This window comes from Mytilus californianus, unplaced genomic scaffold (assembly GCF_021869535.1).
Source record: "Mytilus californianus isolate M0D057914Y unplaced genomic scaffold, xbMytCali1.0.p SCAF_7, whole genome shotgun sequence".
NCBI lineage: Eukaryota > Metazoa > Mollusca > Bivalvia > Mytilida > Mytilidae > Mytilus > Mytilus californianus.
In genome coordinates this window covers 46132392-46155638 of record NW_026262723.1, presented here as the reverse complement: position 1 = coordinate 46155638, position 23247 = coordinate 46132392, and the positions used below count along the sequence as shown (strand labels likewise).

Here is a 23247-nt window from a genome sequence, read left to right as displayed (position 1 = left end):
AGTAGAGCAGTTCTTTAAAATGTGTAGATATTTTCAATATCATGATGTTACAGGCTTTTTATTTATAATTTTCTTAAATTTACAAATCTATATCAATTACAAAACATGAAATTTTCTCACTACCTACAATACAAAGGAGTTAATTCACTAACTCATAATTTTGGCCCTAAAAACCTGATATTTTTTAACTGCAATGATGTTGTGAAAATTATATGAAGGCATATGTTAATAAAATGCTCCGCAGGGCGCAGCTTGATACGACCGCAGAGGTCGAACCCTGAACAGTTGGGGCAAGTATGGACACAACATTCAAGCTTGATACAGCTCTGAATTTGGATTGTGATTAAATATTTGACACAGCATAGGTTTCTGACACAGAATGAATGTGGTCTAAGAACTTAAAAATTTTAAATTGGACATTCACCTATTATGGTCCAATATCCAAAATCTAAATACATGGTTAGATTCAGCATATCAAAGAACCCCAAGAATTCAATTTTTGATGAAATCAAACAAAGTTTAATTTTGGACCCTTTTGACCTCAATATGGACAAAGTTGATAACGGGGCCCAAAAATCAAAAATCTAAATACATGGTTAGATTCAGCATATCAAAGAACCCCATATATTCAATTTTTGTTGAAATCAAACAAAGTTTAATTTTGGACCCCGATTTGGACCAACTTGAAAACTGGGCCCATAATCAAAAATCTAAATACATGTTTAGATTCAGCATATCAAAGAACCCTAAGAATTCAATTTTTGTTAAAATCAAACTAAGTTTAATTTTGGACCCTTTGGACCTTAATGTAGACCAATTTGAAAATGGAACCATAAATTAAGGATCTAAATACACGGTTAGATTCGGCATATCAAAGAACCCCAATAATTAAATTTTTGATGAAATCAAACAAAGTTAAATTTTGGACCCTTTGGACCTCAATGTGGACCAATTTAAAAATGGGGCCCAAAATCCAAAAACTTAATACACGGTTAGATTCAGCATATTAAAGAACCCCAAGAATTCAAGAATAAAACCCCATTGAAATTGATCAAGAAATAAGCAATTTATACGAAGTATCTTCTTTTGCACAATACTGTGCAATTGAATATTTCTTGCTATTGCGCAATACTGTACAATTGACAATTTCTTGCTATTGCGCAATATTGTGCTATTGGATATTTCTTGCTATTGCGCAATACTGTGCAATTGAAGATTTCTTGCTATTGCGCAATACTGTGCAATTGAAGATTTCTTGCTATTGTGCAATACTGTGCAATTGAAAATTTCTTGCTATTGCACAATACTTATTATATAATAATTTACACATCCTGTTTGGTGTGTATCTCCTACCATATCATTATTATTTGCTTTTAAATATAAATCAGAAATAACCAACTTAAAATGGAAAATTTCAAAAGAAAAAAAAAAGGAAAAAAAGAAAAAAAAAGAAAAAAAAAAAAATCCCTCCCCCAAATTTTGTGAACCCCTTATGATTCATCACCCCCAAACTCAATCCCAGCCTTCCCTTTGTGGTATGGTACCTTGCAGTACAATTTCAGAGAGATCCATACACTTGAACACAAGTTATTGTCTGGAAACTAGAAAAAATGCTTATTTTTGGCCCCTTTTTGGCCCCCAATTCCTAAACGTTTCGGGCAATTACCCCCAAACTCAATTCCAGCTTTCCCTTTGTGATATGGAACCTTGTAGTACAATTTCAGAAATATCCAAACACTTACACACAAGTTATTGTCATGAAACTAGAAAAATGCTTGTTTTTTTGCCCCTTTTTTGGCCCCTAATTCCTAAAATTTTGAGGCAATTACCCCCAAAATCAATTACAGCCTTCCCTTTGTGATATGGAACCTTGTGGTACAATGTCAGAGAGATCCATACACTTACACACAAGTTATTGTCTGGAAGTTACAAAAATGCTTATTTTTGGCCCCTTTTTGGCCCCTAATTCCTTAACTGTTGGTACCATAACCCCCAAAATCAATCCCAACCTTCCTTTCGTGGTCTTGAACCTTATGGTATAATTTCATGGAGATCCATTGACTTAAACTAAAGTTAGAGTGCGAAAACCAATGTGTCTTCGGACGACGCCGACGACGACGACGACGTCATACCAATATACGACCAAAAAATTTTTAATTTTTGCGGTCGTATAAAAAGTTCAATTGTTTCAGTTATAAAAGATTTTTGACCAATTACGTCATTAGTGATGTATTTCTGACGTCATAAATGTAGGTGAATTTGTAAATGCTTGATTTTTGGCATAATTTGAGGAAATTTATGTCAGTTTTCTAAAAAATTAACAGTGGCGCCACCCCTTGCCCACAGATATTTTTTCGGAAATATTTTTAATATACCTTAGTCTTTACTTTTCAAAAAATCCTAGTTTTTTGGCCCCTTTTCGGCCCTTTATTATTAAACAGTTTGGACCATGACCCCTAAAATCAACCAAAATTTCAATGGGCGAGTGATGATGCCAAATATGAAATCATGAAATAAAGTTGAAAAAGATGATGGATTTCTAGAAAAATGGACAAAAATGAAATCTATACCTATTTCAGGCTGATATATTTATAATATATGAAGCAGATATACATTGTCTCTTATTATACTTTCAAAAATAATACATTTAGCAATCGAAAATAGTGGAATTAATTACTTTTGGAGTGTCAAGAACTCGTTGGAAGTACTTGATAAATTGCATGCATATATTGGTGATTTTGAATCTGTTCAAAGTTTTGATTTTTCTACCCTATATACCACATTGCCTCACATTCTCATTAAGAAAAAATTCACACACCTAATTAAATGGGCATTTAAAAAGTCAGAATGTGAATATATATGTTCAAACTCTTTTAGGTCATTTTTTAGTAGCAATAAACAAAAAAACTATGTCAATTGGACATGCTTTGATACTATATATGCCCTTGAATTTTTACTAGATAACATTTTTGTTCGCTTTGGAGATTCCGTATATCGTCAGGTTATCGGAATTCCAATGGGGACTAACTGTGCACCACTTATTGCGGACCTTTTTTTGTATTGCTATGAGTTACAATTTATGACAAAAATCAGCAAAGACCCATCGAAACAACATCTGATACACAAATTTAATAATACTTTTAGATATTTGGATGATATTTTGGCTCTCAATAATGACGACTTCAGTATGTATACTAAAGAAATTTATCCTGTTGAACTTACTTTAAATAAAGCTAATACTAACAATGACCACTGCCCTTTCCTCGATCTTGATATCTATATCATTAACGGAAAGCTTAATACTAAAATATATGATAAAAGAGATGATTTTTCATTTCCTATCGTTAATTATCCATTTTTAGATGGTGACGTTCCCTTGTCACCATCTTACGGTGTTTATATATCTCAACTTGTACGATTCGCTCGTGTATGTAACAATGTTTTAGATTTTAACGAGAGAAATTTATGTATTATTGAAAAATTATTATACCAGGGTTTTCGATATCACAAACTAGTCAAAACATTTACTAAATTTTATCATCGGTATAAGGACATCATTCGTAAATATAGCTCAACATGCAGACTTCTTAAACGTTCAGGTATTTCACATCCAATTTTTTATGGAAATATTCTTTATAAAGCACAAAAATGTCAGTATTCACCTCTGAAGCTAACAAAACCTTTAAATAGACTTATTAAGAAGGGATATAGTTACGATACTGTTGTCAGGTCATTAAAGATTGCATATTTTGGCGTTAATATTGATTCACTTATAGGGTCTTTGCATCGGCACTAAACACATTTATTTAAAAACCAGTTGTTGGCATGACACGGGTTATGTTCTTCTCATATATGTTATGATGGTATGATACTAAACCCCTAACGGGAAGGATTGTGCCTGATATTCATATGATGAAGACATAATCTTTCAATCAGTTTAATTGAAGTCTGGAGCTGGCATGTCAGTTTTAAAACTGCTAGTAGTCTGTTGTTATTTATGTATTATTGTCATTTTGTTTATTTTCTTTGGTTACATCTTCTGACATCAGACTCGGACTTCTCTTGAACTGAATTTTAATGTGCGTATTGTTATGCGTTTACTTTTCTACATTGGCTAGAGGTATAGGGGGAGGGTTGAGATCTCATAAACATGTTTAACCCCGCCGCATTTTTGCGCCTGTCCCAAGTCAGGAGCCTCTAGCCTTTGTTAGTCTTGTATTATTTTTAATTTTAGTTTCTTGTGTACAATTTGGAGTTTAGTATGGCGTTCATTATCACTGAACTAGTATATATATTTGTTTAGGGGCCAGCTGAAGGACGCCTCCGGGTGCGGGAATTTCTCGCTGCATTGAAGACCTGTTGGTGACCTTCTGCTGTTGTCTGTTCTATGGTCAGGTTGTTGTCTCTTTGACACATTCCCCATTTCCATTCTCAATTTTACAGTAAATTTACTCGAACAATTGAAGTTTTAATAATGCACCTTTACATAGCCATTTATTGGGGTTTCTGACTTTTATTCCTGAATGACACTGCCAATTAAGTATATACTAACACTTACCTGGGGTAGCAATGACTGCCTGTAAATTATTTCCCTCTACTAATAATTTATACAGTTCTTCATTCTTCTCATCTATATGTATGACAGCCCTGGTCACTGATGGTATACCCTGCATTTAATAAATCTATATTGAACAGATATATCATGTTAAAGAGGGGTATTTGCGAAAAATACCAGTCGAGAGAATGTTAAATTTCGCGAGCCGTAAGGCGAGGGAAATTCATTCTCAAGACTGGTATTTTTCGCAAATACCCCTCAAGAACATGCTATATCTGTTTAATTACACCGAATGTTAACGTTCAAAAACGCATTGATGATCGTGACGTTACAAGCGTCCAGTCGGATAGTGTATTTTTTGGCAAATACCACGGCAGAGAGGGTAAAAAAGGCATATCCTTTTTGCATATACCCCAGCGGCGTTAAAAAATCAACGATATTCATTTGATAACACTAAATTGGTAAAAAATACACTGGCTATCAACCAATCAAAACCCAGGATTCTTACATAAGGTGTAATTAACATCATAAACATCATAAATATAATGGAATATGTTATATTTCCATCTTTAAAAGTTTAAATTAAAACGAAAAAATATGTTCAAGCTCGGACCAATATACAATGGGACTTGTACCTTAAGACTATTTTTCAATGTCATCAGGAAACATGCCAGGTGAAAAATTTTAAGAGGAAAATAAATTAAAATAAAATGATTCATGTGGCGATATACAAATAACCACAGGAGTTTCCGTGTTTATTTACATTGGTAGGTAGATAAGACATTCGATAACAAATCACATGATAAGATCAGCTTCAGTAAACGGAACAGGCGAAGGTGGCATCGCAGATACCCCACAAAGGAGTTATCACGTACTTGACAAACTGAGTCCGCACCTTTTATTTTCTTAAAGAAATCAGTAGGATGGGAATGTGCTAATTTTTCGTTGGAGTTCCAGTCAATATAATACTTCCATGGTCTCACCTTGATCATGACTTTGGGTAATTCTTTTTTAAGGAATTGGAGAATATAATACATTGAACTTTTAGAGGATTCTTGTGGATGTACTGTGATTACTGCCTCACTTTGGATCTTTACATGCTGAAAAATAGTTTTGTTTGAATGAATGTATTTATCTTTCACATTTGTTGACAATCTGGCAGGAAATTGTTAAAATATATAACCTCCCTAGCAAAATTAACCATTTCAATTTATTTTGCAGTTTTGCACAAAATTCAAGGAGTTTGAAGCATTAATGCAATTATGTGAGATAAAATTCAGAACTATGAATACTGACATCTGACTATAATAATTTATTTTTTTAAATGAAGGGCAAAAAAAAGTGCCTTATCATACCTTCTTCTTTATGACATCATACTAGAAAATACATGAAAATTTTCATTGCAAAAATAATAATCACTTTACATTATCTTTTTTTCCTGTAATGAATTATAAAATAAGGAAATAAGCAACATAATTTGAATAAGCTGTTTTATACTTGTTGACATTTTTTTTAAAGAAAGTTATTTTCATACCTGTGCTTTTACTTTTAACTTGGAAACACATATTGATTCTTTAATACTACCAGCATTAACCTCCAACTGTGAAAAAGATAAGACACAAACATCAACTAAAATTAATGAGTAAATAGTCTAAATAAATAAATTAAGATTCATTGGAAGATACCAAGACTTTGTTGATAAATATTCCGCATCAACTTCACAAATAATACATGATGGTTTTGAAGTATAGATTCTAGGTACTGACGTTGTTTATCATCTTAATTACGTGTTAAAGTTCCCTTTTTTGTCCTTGTATATTTATAACCTTTACTGTTTATCCATTTTTGATTATATACTTATGACATGGATTGGTACTTATACATCCCGCCATTGTGCTATAGTCAATTTTGAGTTCTTGTCTTTCATTTTTGCTTATGTACTTTGTCTATTTGCCATTTTGTATTTCTTTGTTTAAGCAGTTATCTGTTTTTATTATGATTAAGATTATATTACAATGTTGACCGCTGTACCCCAATTTTTTGACATTTTTACCTATTATGTCTGTTTGTTTTGCTCACACATTGTCATCAATATAATGGAATTCTATGTGACTGTCCTACAAGTGAAAGGTTTAGCTAGCTATAAAACCAGGTTTAATCCACCATTTTCTATATAAGGAAATGCCTGTACCAAGTCAGGAATATGACAGTTGTTTTCCATTCGTTAGATGTGTTTGAGCTTTTGATTTTGCCATTTTATAAAGGGCTTTCTGTTTTGAATTTCCCTTGGAGTTCGGTATTTTTGTTATTTTACTTTTTAAGAAGTTTGACCAAAAATGTGTAAATTAATGTTATGTTGTATGTCACGCTAAACCCCAAAATAAAGCATAAATTGTAAGAACTGCTACATAGGCATCACATCATAACAAAAGGTGTTGTTAAGCACTCTGAAATGGTTTCAACTCTTACTAGTTCCTTATGAATTTCTATTATTTTCTTCATTTAATAGTTTTCTCCTTTTTTCTTTCTTTAATGAGTTTTACAGTTTTCTTTTTCTCCTTTTCTTCCTATCTATTTCTATTTTTGATTTATATACTTTCCTTCCTTAAATGATTGGAAATAGCTTAATATTACAGATATCTACATCAGATTATATTGGTATCTCTGAAAACTTACCTTGTGTAAACATATCCTTGCCATATCAAGCTTTATCAGAATGAAGCAATCATCCGGTAAAAATACTTCTTCAAAATATTCAGTAACCTGATAAAAAATACCATCTTCAATAGAAATTCACTGTAACAAAGCACATCAAATAAGGAAATAACTTTGAACTTGTAACAGAATTATTTTCCACAATTACCTGCATTAATTGTTTTTATGTCTCCTTAAATGATACCCTCTTTCTTGAAATTTTGTATCTAATCTATACAGCACTCTTGTATCTATTTTGATTTCATATGAAATATCAGTTGCCAAGCGTTCAAATTTATATTGGTACAGCAGGAAATCAAATGGGTCACGAAGCGACTCACCTTGCCTCATAGAGGCGGTTATTCAGCATGGGGTTGGCCCAAAATTCAAGGCCCCCAAGAAATTTTTGGATGAATGGTGCAAAATCCTGCATTCTAACCCTCTTCTGACACTTATATTTCATTCCTGAAAACCCCATTTTTATGAGCAACATTTTGACTTATGACACTTTTTTTTAAAAGTCAACTTCAAAATATAGAAAAAATTATTTGAAACGTGAAATGTGTCAAAAATGGCAACAATCCAACTGGATAGAAAAAGTGGAATATCTTAGCTAAAATTAATATTTTCACTTTGCATTGGACACCTTGCTAGGGGTCTTGGCATGCTCCTACTTGGAAATTTTTAGAAAGAAAAATGGGTGCAATTCTGTATACCGTTGTGTGAAATTAAGAAACTAATTTTAGACTATCAAATCTTCGCTAAATGTAGTCAGGGGGTAAACAGAACTATGATCAGAACGATGAACAGATTATCAAAATTCCTTGTACAAAAACAGAGAAGTAAATGATCTGCGGAATTTCTCATATAATATCAAGTCTGGGTAAGACAAATGAGGAAAACTATGACACTGCGAACAAATCTATTTTCATTGTGAATATAGTCACACTGCCATAACGATAAATAAGATCATGATGGCAACGCTAGAACTTTTGAAGCGATGACTTGAAATAAAGTAGCAACATAAAAATGTTCAAACAACTTAAAACAAACGAAGTTAGAACATTTTCAGCTGATTCAGAGAGAGGTCCCAAATTCAACACCATTTCTAAAGGAAACATGATTAGTGTAGAAACTTGCATTCACGTAAAGTTAAGCTGCACACAAATATCGTAAATCGCAGGCTAATGTTTCAATATCTACATAAAAAAGCAGAAAAACAATAACTAATAAATAACAATGTGGATAAAGGTAATTCTTTCTTTAATAAATTGAATAAAATGCTCCGGCTGGGCGCAGCTTGATACGACCGCAGAGGACGAACCCTGAACAGTTGGGGCAAGTATGGACACAACATTCAAGCTTGATACAGCACTGAATTTGGATTGTGATTAAATATTTGACACAGCACAGGTTTCTGACACAGAATGAATGTGGTCTAAGAACTTAAAAATTTTTAATTTACCTATTCAAACCATATCATTATTATTTGCATTTATATATAAATCAGAAATAACTAATTTAAAATAGAAAATTTTAAAGAAAAAAAAATCCCCCCCCAAATTTTTTGAACCCCCTTATGATTCATCACCCCAAAACTCAATCCCAGCCTTCCCTTTGTGGTATGGTACCTGCAGTATAATTTCAGAGAGATCCATACACTTGAACACAAGTTATTGTCTGGAAACTAGAAAAATGCTTGTTTTTTGGCCCCTTTTTGGCCCCAAATTCCTAAATGTTTAGGGCAATTACCCCCAAACTCAAACCCAGCTTTCCCTTTGTGATATGGAACCTTGTAGTACAATTTCATAAAGATCTATACACTTACACACAAGTTATTGTCCTGAAACTAGAAAAATGCTTGTTTTTTTGCCCCTTTTTTGGCCCCTAATTCCTAAAATTTTGAAGCAATTACCCCCCAAATCAATCCCAGCCTTCCCTTTGTGGTATGGTACCATGCAGTACAATTTCAGAGAGATCCATACACTTGAACACAAGTTATCGTCTGGAAACTAGAAAAATGCTTATTTTTTGCCCCTTTTTGGCCCCTTATTCCTAAACGTTTTGGACAATTACCCCCAAACTCAATTCCAGCTTTCCCTTTGTGATATGGAACCTTGTAGTACAATTTCAGAAAGATCCATACACTTACACACAAGGTATTGTCATGAAACTAGAAAAATGCTTGTTTTTTGCCCCTTTTTTGGCCCCTAATTCCTAATATTTTGAGGCAATTACCCCCAAAATCAATCCCAGCGTTCCCTGTGTGATATGGAACCTTGTGGAACAATGTCAAAGAGATCCATACACTAACACACAAGTTATGTCTGGAAGTTACAATAATGCTTATTTTTGGCCCCTTTTTGGCACCTCAGCCCTGTTGGTACCATAACCCCCAAAAACAATCCCAACCTTCCTTTTGTGGTATTGAACCTTATGGTAAAATTTCATAGAGATCCATTCACTTAAACTAAAGTTAGAGTGCAAAAACCAATGTGTCTTCGGACGACGACGACAACGACGTTGCCAACGTCATACCAAAAAATTTTGCGGTCGTATAAAAACAGATATTTCAGGAAAAAAAGTTGGTTAGGGGAAAGAAATTCAAAGATTTGGATGAGTTGTGAGAATATAATGGAATAACACTTTCCTATAGCGTTAAACAGGTTTGTAACTTGTATTAGGCCAGCCCTGACTTCAGCAACTAATTTTTTATTTTTGTTTATTTTTTTGCTGTCAGTGACAAATAAAAATAAGTCACTGAGGCCAGGGCTGGTCTATCATTATTTACTTTTCTTTCTAAGGATCAGGCAAAGGCACATCGACTATGTGACTGCTGGATTAATATCCACAGCATATATTCGTAACGTTTGCTTTCAGATTTTAGCGTCACAGACGCTTACTTTCAGCTTTTTTTTCCACTATCACACAGTCGATTGTAAATTTGTAGAGGGTAAAACTACGATATTACGGCAAATAGTATACAACCAAGTGCCTAATGGAACTTTTGCATATTTGGTCTTTTATTTTTTCATAAATTTACTTTACAAGGAGTTTAAAAATGTATTTAAAGAGTCACACTTTTTGTTAAATGACAAAAATTCGTAAATTTCCAATCAAAAGAGTGTTAAATTACAAGAGAAAACTACTCGCATTCTGTTTTTCGTATGTTTTGTTCAAAATGAAAGTTTCTTTGAGAAAACTCTTTAAACAGTGGAGTTGAGGACTGAAGTGCTTATATTCAAGCATTTGACCTTTAAATTTGACATTTTTCTGACCGATTTATAGTGTCAAGAAATGTGTGTATGGTGTTGTTCAAGTTAGTTTATATTCCCATCCATCCTGGTGACTAGAAGCATGATATGATGTGCAGTTTAACCATAATGATTACTTATGATTAATTACCTGTAAAACACAGTGAAGCTGCATTATACAGGCAGTTGCCATTGCTCTTCGTCTTCACAACTACAAATCATTGATTTGTATCTATAGCGGGTAGGTGGGCCAGTATTAAGATTTGAGACAACTCATCTATTGTATTTTCCTGATTAAATAAACTTTGTGGTGGGTGCAAAGTGAATGACACTATTTTTGTTGCAAATAATTGCCTCACAACGTTTATTTCTCCGTTAGAAATTGCTAACTTTAGTTCTTCCATGCCACTGAGTCATAGTATTCATACATAAAAAGTCATTTAACTGATGTTCTGAAATCTATATGTTTAAACCAGAACAATCGTAGAAGGCCCTAGATGATGCTATTGATTGTGCTATGACTGTTCCTGACCATGATCTAACAAAATCATTTGTTAGATTAGATTTATATTTTATAAGTAAAACCATGCCGTACTTTGATTAATACCGGGTCATGTTCAATAACTTGTATAACGTATACTGTATATAACAGTTATACATCTTATGGAACTTGACCCGGTATTATGAAATGTATACCGTATATTGCGTATGACTCAAATGGAATTTTCTATCTTTGTTATTTCCTGTAAAAACCTTGTTTTTTTTTTTTTTTTTATAAAAATTTTGTGTACAGCATGCTGTACCAAAGAAAATTATTGGTACGGCGGCTGCTGTACTGGCCGCTATGCCCCTGAATATAAAATTGTCAATATAATACATCTTTAGTACTAATCGCTTTGCTCAATCTATTCTCCTAATAAACTTAACAGAATGAAATAAGTAGAATAACAAAGGAAAATAAGTGTTCCTATTTACTCCTACCTATATAAACGATAACTGTCAGTGAAACACCTTACAAGAGATCTAGACTATTACCACATATTTCAATATTGAAGTAAGTAAATTTGATTATCTCCCCTTTATCATGTGGGACCATGATAATATTCTTTTATGCATATTAATCATATCCTCAGGTAGTGTTCTACGTGATATCTGTCCACTAGCTAATCAGTAGTTGCTCATACAAGGCACATAGACAGACAGACGGACAGGGTGATTCTTGTATTCCCCCAAAAACTTTGTTTGCTGGGGTTTAATATTAAGAAACTTAAGGTAAGAAACATTTTTTACAGAATTACCTCCCCTAAGCATGTCTTTTCGATTCTTCCTTTAACCATCCTACCATACTCTGGATCATTATCTACTTCTAACTGAGCTGTAATGATGGGGGTACTGATAGCCTTGGCGGCATTGATTATTTCTTTGATCCTAGGCACACCCTGTGTTATATCTATATAAGTTAAGGATCTGTATAAACAAATGGGGATTCCAGCTGTAACTGAAAGGAATTCTTCCTATCATTGATCACTAAAGTCAAGAATACAAGTACAAAATGTATGACCTGATGTTGGAAGACTTTGGCTTTTAATGCAAACTATGTAAAAAATGCAATTAAACCATAATAACATTATATTTAAAACCAATATACATAAAAAAGGATACTCATAGAGGCAACTCCTGCAAAATGGAAGGTTTTCAGTGTCATCTGTGTACCTGGTTCGCCAATACTCTGAGCTGCTATAGCTCCCACAGCTGTTCCTGAAAAAGGTATAGGAAACTGTACAAAAAGTTCTGCACACAAAAAATATTGGAACATTTGAATCCTTTGGTGAATATCCACAACAATATCTTTTATAATTTCTTATACTTATAGTTGTATATGGTGAACCAACACCTGGAGTGTGATTGTGCGGAAGGGTAATTAACGAGTGGATACCTATAGATATTCACAGTTGTCTTTGAAAAAGTAAGAAATAATGGATATGAAAGACAACAACCCTCCTAAATTACCATAAAGTAATTGTTTAATCGTCCACATGTTTCTCCATCAAGCATGGCACCTTCAGAACAAGTGTACATAAGAAAATAGACAGTGAAGTATAAATATTGCGGGTTAGGTGGTTAGCAAGAAGTCAGATTACAATGATTGTTGTTATTGCCATGTTATTGCATAAATAGAAAGTGAAAGTGAAAGTTAAATAAGAATGTTAGGTAGAATAGATAGTGAAAGTTAATAAATATATAAATAAAGTTATTTGTGAGAGTCAGTATTGTCTATTCTGTGTGTTGTGTGTCTTTTCCATATATATATCTATGTGTAATGATATATTCCTGGTATGTTTCTGTTTTCCTTTTGGCCTTAGTAGCATGAGTATTTTGACAATTTTACTGCCATTTCCTAAGTGCTGATGGTGTAAATGTGTGTGGTGGTGTCTTCTTCATCTTGTCTTTGGTGTAATAGTTTGGATTGGCTTTGGGTTTTTTTTTTACAGGGTGGTTGTTAAATTTCCATTTTTATCTATCAATACTTTTGTGTCTAAGAACTGTATTGATGTACTTGTCGCTTGTTTCAAATGTGAATTTGAACAAGTGGTGAAAATCGTTAAGGTCCGACATGAAGGCATTTAATGCCTAAATGCCTTGCGATTGTGGGGCCAAATCATAAAGATATCATCAATGTATCTATACCAGTACAGTCGAACATTGTTATGTCTTAGTCGAAGGGCCCGGACAAAAGTATTCGACTTATCCGAGGTCGAGTGTGTCGTCATAAATTTGAAATGAAAGAAACACGGCATGAGATTTGTGTAAACTAGATATTTTGAACAGTGTGCCTTTTTTTGATATAACACTTTATGAGTGTGTATTCAATCTCTAAATTTTTTGATCCCTCATAAAATTTAAACACACAAGTCCAGACATAAAACATTCACAAATAAACTCAATACACAAATATTCACAAGGTCATTCCTTTAAATTATGAAATCACTCGCGGAACGAAACAAGTTCAGAAAGATTTCTTATGATTGAGGGTCGTTTGCTTTGCATTCAATTATTATAAATTGATTATAATTGTCTTAATCTTTTTATTTAATGTAATTAATGAATTTGTATTCTAACTATTCATTTAAACTCAGCTTGGGTTATCTAAATTCATTTCTTTTTTGTAAAGGTTAGACAATACTTGGTCATGTTTTATGAAGATTTAAAGCCCAAGGCTGAGCCGAGGGTTTTAAATGTTCATAAAACATGACCAAGTATTGTCTGACCAATTTAGAACATATTCACACCTTCGAGTGACCTTACAAAAGTATCCTTTCCATTGTAATATTCAAACCTTAATAAGAATTCACTTTTTATAATGAAGTGTTAACTTGGTTAATAAAAGGAATGTATATCATATGTTATAGTCATTTCAATGGATGGAATGCAATAGCACTGACAAAGTTTTGTGAGGACAAAAAGGATAAATTGTTCAAAAATTGAGTTTTTCTTCTGCTTCAGGTAAAATTTAATACTTATATACCTTAGATTTCTTGATTATAAAAAGCATGCAATGTTATATAAATCAGCTTTTTGAAATTTGTATACTTTTGGCAATTATAAAACTCACTCAATAAATATTAGAATTACGATCATTCAACATCAGATACTTACTTTTTTTTGATGAATGTACATGTATTTTTTTTTTTCTTCGAAAAAGTTCCTTTGCTTTATATATCTGACATTGTTTTCTTTGGGTCTGGTATTAACATTAATTTAAAGATAACTTTACCTACACCTTTGCCCCCATTTCATTTTTGTTCTTTTTGTTCCATATATGTACCATTATAATCATTTACAATTTTCAAAATGTGTTTTTTTTATAATTCTATTCACTTTCATCTTTAATCAGTAGGCTGTTTTCCTATGGAAAATGCCTCGGGGGATTGTACACTTCATTAGTGTAGTTATTAAAAGTTCACTTTCATAATTAATCTACAATGAAAAGTCATTCATGTATAGCATTTTATAGTGCATGGAAAGCCATGTACTAGTATATGTAAGAGAATGATAATCCCTTTCTTCATGAATAAGTACGAGCGTTAGCGAGTACTTATCATGAAGTAAGGGATTATCATTCTCTTACAAACTTAGAATATTGTAAAGTGCTCAAGGCTCAAATGATCTATTCAAGAATTAGTTTCATTGTCAGTGCAATGTTTATAATTGATGCATGACTTCCTTTTTCGGCATGTCATTTATGGATAAGTTTTAGTGATGTGAGGATTTTCTTATCATTTGGGAAATATTTTTATAAAAAATGCGTTATAGATATTAGGTGACACAACAGTAAAAAGAAAAGGTAGGAATTGTATGTTTCCTGATTGTGAGTATGAATGTAAATCATGTAATATTTTAGTGAGGAATTATCCTTTTTTATTTACAGTTTAAATCAATTAATACATTTGAGGTACAACTAAATTTTATTTCACAGCCAATAATTTAGTCCGGCTTTTTACATCAAATACTGTTTCATTATGTCAGGGAAATGTTCAAAAATAATGCCCTTAAAAGTTTTTAATACTGTTTCATTATGTCAGGGAAATGTTCAAAAATAATGCCTTTAAAAGTTTTTAATATGTTCAAAATTAAATTCCTGTTTTTTTATCGGAATACATGTATTGGAAATAACTATTCTCCCCAACCGCTGATCAAGTAATCAAAGTTTTGGAAAGCTAAAGATTTAGGTTATTTTTTATCTGAAAGATTTTTTTTAATTTTTTTTTTTGCATTGCTTTAATATTGTTTAATTTATAGTAATTTGAAGTTATTAATATTTTCATAATAAAATTCACGGAATCAATTTTACTGCATCAGTAAACTTCAACTTATTTTGAGATTTTTGTTTGTTTCACAATTCAACTTTTAGTCAGTTTCAATTACTGTGTGATAAATCCTTTCAATCTGATAAATATGCTTCGGGGCAGTTGTAACTCATTTATAGAAACTCTTTGTTTTGAACTGTTACAGTAAATAGACCTAAATAATAGGATAATCCCTTACTAAGAACATGATTTACATTCATTCTTCACAATTAAGAGGCATCCAATTCTACAATTTCATTGGTCGAGAGTACTTTGCTATATTCTAATGAAAATAAGAAGGAAAAAACTGATTTTCTATTGGACGAGAAGGGGTGAGTATGTTCTAAATGTGAGGTAAAATATAACACAATAAAGTTCTGCTTGGACAATCAACAAAGGTGTTAATTACTGGTCACCATAAACATGTCATTTTAACTGTTATACAAACAAGTATGTTTACACAGCTTTAATCTCTTTTGAAAATGATTGGGTTGCATAAGAAATACATCCAATTTGAATTGTTATCACTAAGACCGGTACCCTCATTAAGACTGCATCTTTAGAAGTACAAATATTTCAGGTTAGGTGGTTAGCAAAAATCAGATGATGTTATTGTATAAACAGAAAGTGAAAGTGAAAGTTAAATAAGAATGTTAGGTCACCATAAACATGTCATTTTAACTGTTATACAAACAAGTATGTTTACACAGCTTTAATCTCTTTTGAAAATGATTAGGTTGCATAAGAAATACATCCAATTTGAATTGTTATCATTAAGACCGGTACCCTCATTAAGACTGCATATTTCGAAATTTCTTACTTTCGAACTTCGAGACATCAGGGTCAATTTACATTAATTTTACATCGACTGAACTATAAAGTTTACTCGACTTAACCGAGTATTCAAATCAACTGAGTTCTACTCATCAGAGGTAATTATGCATTGATCAAACAGGAATTTTACCGGGACCGAGAAATTACTTCGACTCATCTGAGTTTTCGATACATAAGAGTTCGACGCAACGAGTTCAACGGTATATTTGTTCCTTAAAATGAACTATCGGTTCTTTTCTTCTATTAAGGTTTTTCTCAGTTTTTTCCCTTTTTTCTTTTCTCTGAGATTCATTTCTGCTTTTCCGTCCAATATTCTACGAGAATTTTGACCAATTTGAGACTGAAGTTAATTTGGGCTGTTTCCCATCTAACTAAAAATTGTGGTGCAGTGTCTAGGACTTGTGGTTTGATTTTGAATCTTAAGAGTTTTCGGCAAGTTCCCTTTTCTTTAAAAATGTTGTCAAGTTAATTGAAAATAATTTTTACTGTGAATGTGCTTTATGTTGATTTTGCGTAATTCTACTAGGTTGTCTTGATTAACTCTGTATTTGGTGGGTTCCTTATGTGTGTTTTCTGCAGTTTCTTCTATTTCTCATGTTTTTCATTCTTATACTTTAATATAGTACAATACTTTCTGAACTGAGTTTAAAAGTATAAAGAATTAAACTGTTGGAAAATTGTCTACATCAAAGAATTCTTAAAAGAAAATATTCAAACAATAAGGATATAAAAACAAGCCAGTCGGAAAGCAAGCCCTTAGAAACGACCGTTGTTGCTACTTTCTTAAGACAACAATGGGACTGATATTAAAACCCGCCATTCTGAAATTGCGTTAATTTCGCGGAAAAAATAATTTGGCGCCAATTTGGAATTTTTTCTTTTTTCTGTTTCTCACTTGCCATTAGGGTCAGAAATAGATTTCTTTCAATTTTTCAAGCATGGTTCTTATTATCAAAGAAAATAATACTTAAACATGTTATAAATTGTCCGTCTTTTAAAAATAACGTAATGCCTTTGATTGTCGTTTAAGAATTATGCGAAATTGTCTGTTATTTTTTTCTTCTTTTTTTCCAGATAAACAAAGAATATACAAACTATATAAAAAATTAATAATAAGTATCTCAAAGTTAAAACAAAAATCAAGTCTAACGTTCTATCACCCCTTAGGAAACCCCGTTCGAACTAAATTCCAAACGAAAGACATTTTTTGACATTGTAGTTTTTTTTATCTTACACATCGATGTCAACTTGCATCTTTACACAATGTACACACATTTAGTGTGTTTGTTTGAAAAAGCAATGGCGAGTTCAGCTGTGAATATTTGACTGGATTAATTATTCTCTTTAAGTCAGTGAATTGTTTGACTTAACTAAAACAAGGAAGGTAAGGAAATCGTATACTGTCTTTACACAACCTTAACCAAAACTCATTCATCGTTTATAATATTATAAAAAAATTTGTGATGAAGTAATCCTGCAAAACTGCCAAAGGTAAATGAAAAAGTCTTGTCCTAAATATAAACTTAAAACAATCTCTTTCAGACTAGCATTTTAATCACTCTTATTCAAAGCATGTTCATACTGACATGAAGTGTGACTTACTTATGACTTGTGATCTAAAACATAATATTGTTGACTTAGCACTCAGAATCTGCTCTGAAATACTTTTATATAAATATAAAAATGCATAATTGTTAAAAAAAAATAAACAGAAGAAGAAAAATATTAGACCCAGTCTTTTTTGTTCTCATCTATTTTCAAGTTCATGATTAGAACCATTTATTTATTGGTTTAGTGTTTTTTTTATAATTTGAGTCCATTCATTAGAATCTGCATGGAATCAGTGAGACAAAATTTATTGTTATATCTAGTTTGTTCATACAAGAATTGCAAACTAATTTCCTTTTATTTCAAATAATGAAGAATTTACATTCAGAATACTTTCATTATGGTCTCGTTTAAGTTTAAATGAAAAAGGTAGGATCAGGTATCAGTAATGAAAAGGAGTTCCTGTATTTGATCATTTTAATCCTGTCTTGATTCATTATTCATGAATATTTTGGCTACCCCTTGTTTGATTAAAGTAGAAATTTATTTCTGTGTTGAAATAATTTGGTTACAGCAGTATAAATACTTACCAAAATATAAATATTAAATTAACTCTTGGAATAATAATATTATGGCACATACTGACATAGGGCCTATTTGAGTATTTCACTGAGACTGAGTTCTGAAAAGTGATAAAATGTGTTTCGCTAATTTTTTTGCACATGTCTTTAGTATCAAAATATATTCAATAAAATTATTTTAAAAATATCCTCATGTAAATAACAGCATATGGTGCTTAATATAATAATAGTTTGATGAGAGTGTCAAACAAAGGGACGTAACTCGTAAATTACTATCGGCCCCGCTTCGTCAGAAATATCGACACATCGAAGTGGCACATTTGCGTATTACAGCGTATTAAGTGGCACAAATTTGACATATCATAGTCAAAGTTATGTTACATAACATAATTTAAATTCAGCATAGCTTCCCGAGAAGTTAAGAAAGAAAATTACGATTTTAATTTCCAATGACCGATTTTTTTGGTCAACACCTAGACTTTGAAGACACATTTTGAGAGAAAAAATTAGTTTAATCCATAATTGAGTGGATCAATATTTTTCTTATATACTCAAGAATGTTCACTTAAAAGCAAATTAGTTTTAATTCATGCAAAAAACTACAAATTCCAAAAAACGGGCTTCACTTTTTTTGGTAAAAAAATGCCCATATATGGTAATCACATGACTTCCATTGTTGCTTTAAGAAATGGGGTCAAACCGGGGTCAGCTTTCCGACTGAAGCATTCTGAGAGTATTTCATTGCAATACATAGTCCCCTACCGGTTAAAAATTCATTGTACTGGAATAAAATGCTAACTTGATCTGTAACTTGTCATGGTGTAAACTACATAACAAATATCAAGTCAATATCTTCAAGCATGACGAAAAAAAGTGTGGAAAACTGATTATTTAAGTGAATTTTCTAAGTTCAAGGACCATAACTCTGCACAAAATCATCAGACTGAAACAAAATTCGAACTTGATCTGTAACTTATCATGATAAAACTATATACCAATTATCAAATCAATATCTTCAAGCATGACGAAAAAAAGTGTGGAAAACTGATTATTTGAGTGAATTTTCTAAGTCCAAGGACCATAACTCTGCACAAAATCATCAGACCAAAACAAAATCCGTTCTTGATCTGTAACTTGTCCTGATAAAACTATATACCAAATATCAAATCAATATCTTCAAGCACAAAGAAAAAAGTGTGGAAAACTGATTTGCCGGACTGACGGATGGACAGACAGACAGACAGACAGACGGACGGACGGAGTGCAAACCTAAAGTCCCTTCAACTTCGTCGGTAGGGGACTAAAAAACCAACCTGGTTCAATTTGTGATCTCATTCTTTTGTCTTTACAGCAATATAAAAATTTGTCCATCTGACTGTTAGTGATTCTTTCCAGTTGACTCAAAACTGAAACTAAAGACAAGAGGTTGATTATGGCATGCATTTGATTTTAGTAAAAAATTTAAATGGTACATGTTCATTGTGTCAATATTACATTGAAACCCTTTAAACTAAACAAATTTTGGGCTGTATACAAAGTTGGTGATAAAAACTTGGAAATTCTGAGATTGAAATACACCATTTTTGTGCTTTTGAAAATCTATTGATGATGGGGGTTATTAACTACCTTGACTGGCTATACAACCCTCGCACGGTCAGTAATTAATTATCATGGGTCTGACACTTATATGTGGAAGAAAAATGCCAGTAGATAAATTAAATTTAACATTTGTGACATCATGGGGCTGACACTTATATGTGGAAGAAAAATGCCAGTAAATTAAATTTAACATTTGTGACATCAATGTGTAGTATCCATGGTAGGAACTACAATATTTGTTTGGCAGAAAATTAAAATTCTCTTGTTTATTTTCTTATGTAAACTGCAAATATTTTTCTCATCATGCATATTTCAACAGAATATTTATCTGAGTAGCATCAACTTTGTATGTCAAACAACATTGACTATTCAAATTAAGAAATGCACACATTAATAGTAATTTCTGATTAACAGTCTTAAATGTAACAACACTCAATTTTACTATGCATATCATTCTTGTCGATGCAAATTTGATGATTTCCATTTTAATTTTCCTTATCACAGTAAAATAAAAAGGGGTGTTCTGTAAATAAATCTAACATTTTCTTCATTTGAAAATTTGAAATCATGGTATCAGTGAATAAATAAATCTTAACTTGCTAAAGTCACTTTTTTATGTGACATCCAGTTGATTCTGTGGAATCTTTCTTCCATAGTTGACACAATTTGTCTGTAATTTAAATAATAAATCAATTATATTATAAAATATGAGCCTACCTTTTCCAGCCTTTATTCGTTTATCAGAACCTTTATATTTCTGTCTTATTTTGGTTATTTTTTCAGCAACTGTTTCTGTGAATTTTCTAAAAAAAATAATCCTCAAAAAATAAACATTTTTTTATTATTTATAACTTCCAATTTACAGCATATATAATAGCAATATATAATATATAAATCTTTTAATATTATCTAATCAGTCCATCTTTCTTAGGAAAAATAAACAATTTTAATAAAACCTGAGTATAAAGTCAACAATTTTTTGGTACCTATTGCTGTACGAAAATTTGATGAAATTGGTTAAATATATGCAACATTCATATATGAAAAATAATATTGTTCTATGCATTTTGGAATAGGGTTATCTCTTTCCCTGCATACTGTTTTGTTTAGGTAAGTATCTGCAATCGATTTATTTTTGTTTAGGTAAGTACCTGATTTCTGATTTATTTATTTGTTAAGGTAAGTACCTGAGATATTACATAATTTTGCTTTGATATCTTTTTCTGATTTATATCTTAGTTTACATAGGTAGCACAGCTCTGATTTATATCATTGTTTTCACAGTTAACTCAGATCTGACTTATATCTTTATTTACATTGGTAGCTCAAATCTGACATATCTTTGTTTACATAGGTAGATCAGATCTGACTTATATCATTGTTTACATCGGTAGCTAAGATCAAATTGATATCTTTGTTTGCAAAGGTAGCTCAGATCTGATTTGTATCTTTATTTATATAAGTAGCTCAGATCTGACATATCTTTGTTTACATGGGTAGCTCAGATCAGATTTATATCTTTTTTTACAAAGGTATCCAATATCTGATTTATATCTTTGTTAACATAGGTAGCTCAGATCTGATTTATATCTTTGTAAACATAGGTAGCTCGGATCTGATTTATATCTTTGTTAACATAGGTAGCTCAGATCTGATTTATATCTTTATTAACGTAGGTAGCTCAGATCTGATTTATATCTTTGTTTTACATAGGTAGCTCAGATCTGATTTATATCTTTGTTAACATAGGTAGCTCAGATCTGATTTATATCTTTGTTTACATAGGGAGGTCAGATCTGATTTACATCTTTGTTTTACATAAGTACCTAAGGTCTGATTTAAAAATTAAACTAAGGTCTACAATTATATCTGTTTACGTAAGTAACTAAAATCTATTTATATCTCTATTTGCATAAGTAACTCGAATCTATTTACAGTCAATATAAATAAGAAGATGTGGTATGAGTGCCAATGAGACAACTCTCCATCCAAGTCATCTTCGCTAGCCAATGATAATGATCCAGTACCCCTCCTCTCCACCCTTGGCAGATTAAACCATCATTTGTGATTACAATGCTGCACCATCTACCGGCAGATTAAAGTCAAGCCCATTCCGTCTACATTATTCTTGACCAATGACAGCACTTGAACTCTCTTCAATGTGGACATTCGTGAAGCAGGAACCGAAAATATATGTTGACATTCCAACATTTGTGCAAGAAACATACCCAGGAACTTCAATTAGTTGATTTAGAAGTTTAGAATTGTTACTAAATATCGTGATCATTTTAAAGACGCTTTTTGATTGGATGCAGCCAGTTACAACTGCGACCAATGGAAATAATCTACTCGTGAATACGAAATTCTATCTTAATCCGCCAAGGGTGGAGAGGAGGAGGATGGATCGTAACCCTTGGCTAGCGAAGATGCATCCAAGTCACAATGTATAAAAAGTTAACAAACCTGTATTAAGCAGTCACTCGTGGGAAGCATCAAAAGTGACCGGTCAAAAGAGGTGACCTTTTAAACAAAGTTTCAAAAAATTCTGATTCCGACATCGCCCATTGCTAGGATGAGGGCAAATTGTTTTAGCATTTTCAATCGGTAGAGTTATCGTTCTTGTGAGCAGTGAAATATAATTGGTGGATTCTGGCACTGATCATTTGAAGAAAAATTCGAAATATAATAATATTTGTAAAGAAATGTCAGTGATGCAGTTTTCAATGGAAACTGAAAAGAGTGTTACATGCGAAATTCAAGAATTCACCTCTATTGCAAGATCTTGGTTGAAACGGGTTTCAATTTTTGTTTTGACTCCGATATTGACAACATATATTCTTCATCATGAAGATTTTTGGTAGTTAAAAACAAAATGATCGTTGTATAAAGTTGAAATGACAATTTTTGTTTGAAAATTAGATGACTGATTGTCGATCATTGGTTTATACAGATAGAAAGTTACAGAACTATAGATAGTCACACTTTAAAATATGTATACTCATATTGAAAATAAGAAAATAACCTCCAGATCCAATCTGATTTAAATTAAGATCAATCTCTAACTTGCTTTGCTTTCTCGAAGTTATGAACATAAGCATAGTAAAATCACATTTATATTTCAATTCGATTGTTCTAGAACAGATTAAGAAATTCGTCATCACAATGGTTAGTTATATTGTATAATAATGTGAACCTTGTGAAATAGCATGTGAAATTCAGACTAACCGTGACTACCTTGTAATAAGTGGGGTTTTATTAATACCTATTGCCAACTTCAAGTTTCTGTTCCGACATGCATGTATAGATGTCACTGGACGTTAAAATTCCATTCCATC

General features: G+C 32.0%; 1 protein-coding gene across 1 annotated transcript in view; it reads right to left on the bottom strand.

The window, feature by feature from the left end:
- LOC127709119 (DNA-directed RNA polymerase III subunit RPC1-like) overlaps window positions 1-23247 on the bottom strand; it is a 145024-nt gene that overhangs the window by 13809 nt on the left and 107968 nt on the right. Inside the window, exons 25-32 of the mRNA XM_052214469.1 lie at window positions 20630-20715; window positions 19627-19725; window positions 12166-12261; window positions 11802-11953; window positions 7232-7318; window positions 6090-6155; window positions 5539-5655; window positions 4559-4667 (exon numbers count right to left, since the gene is read on the bottom strand). Coding sequence (XP_052070429.1) covers window positions 4559-4667; window positions 5539-5655; window positions 6090-6155; window positions 7232-7318; window positions 11802-11953; window positions 12166-12261; window positions 19627-19725; window positions 20630-20715 — 812 coding nt within the window. The remainder of the gene's footprint in view (window positions 1-4558; window positions 4668-5538; window positions 5656-6089; window positions 6156-7231; window positions 7319-11801; window positions 11954-12165; window positions 12262-19626; window positions 19726-20629; window positions 20716-23247) is intronic.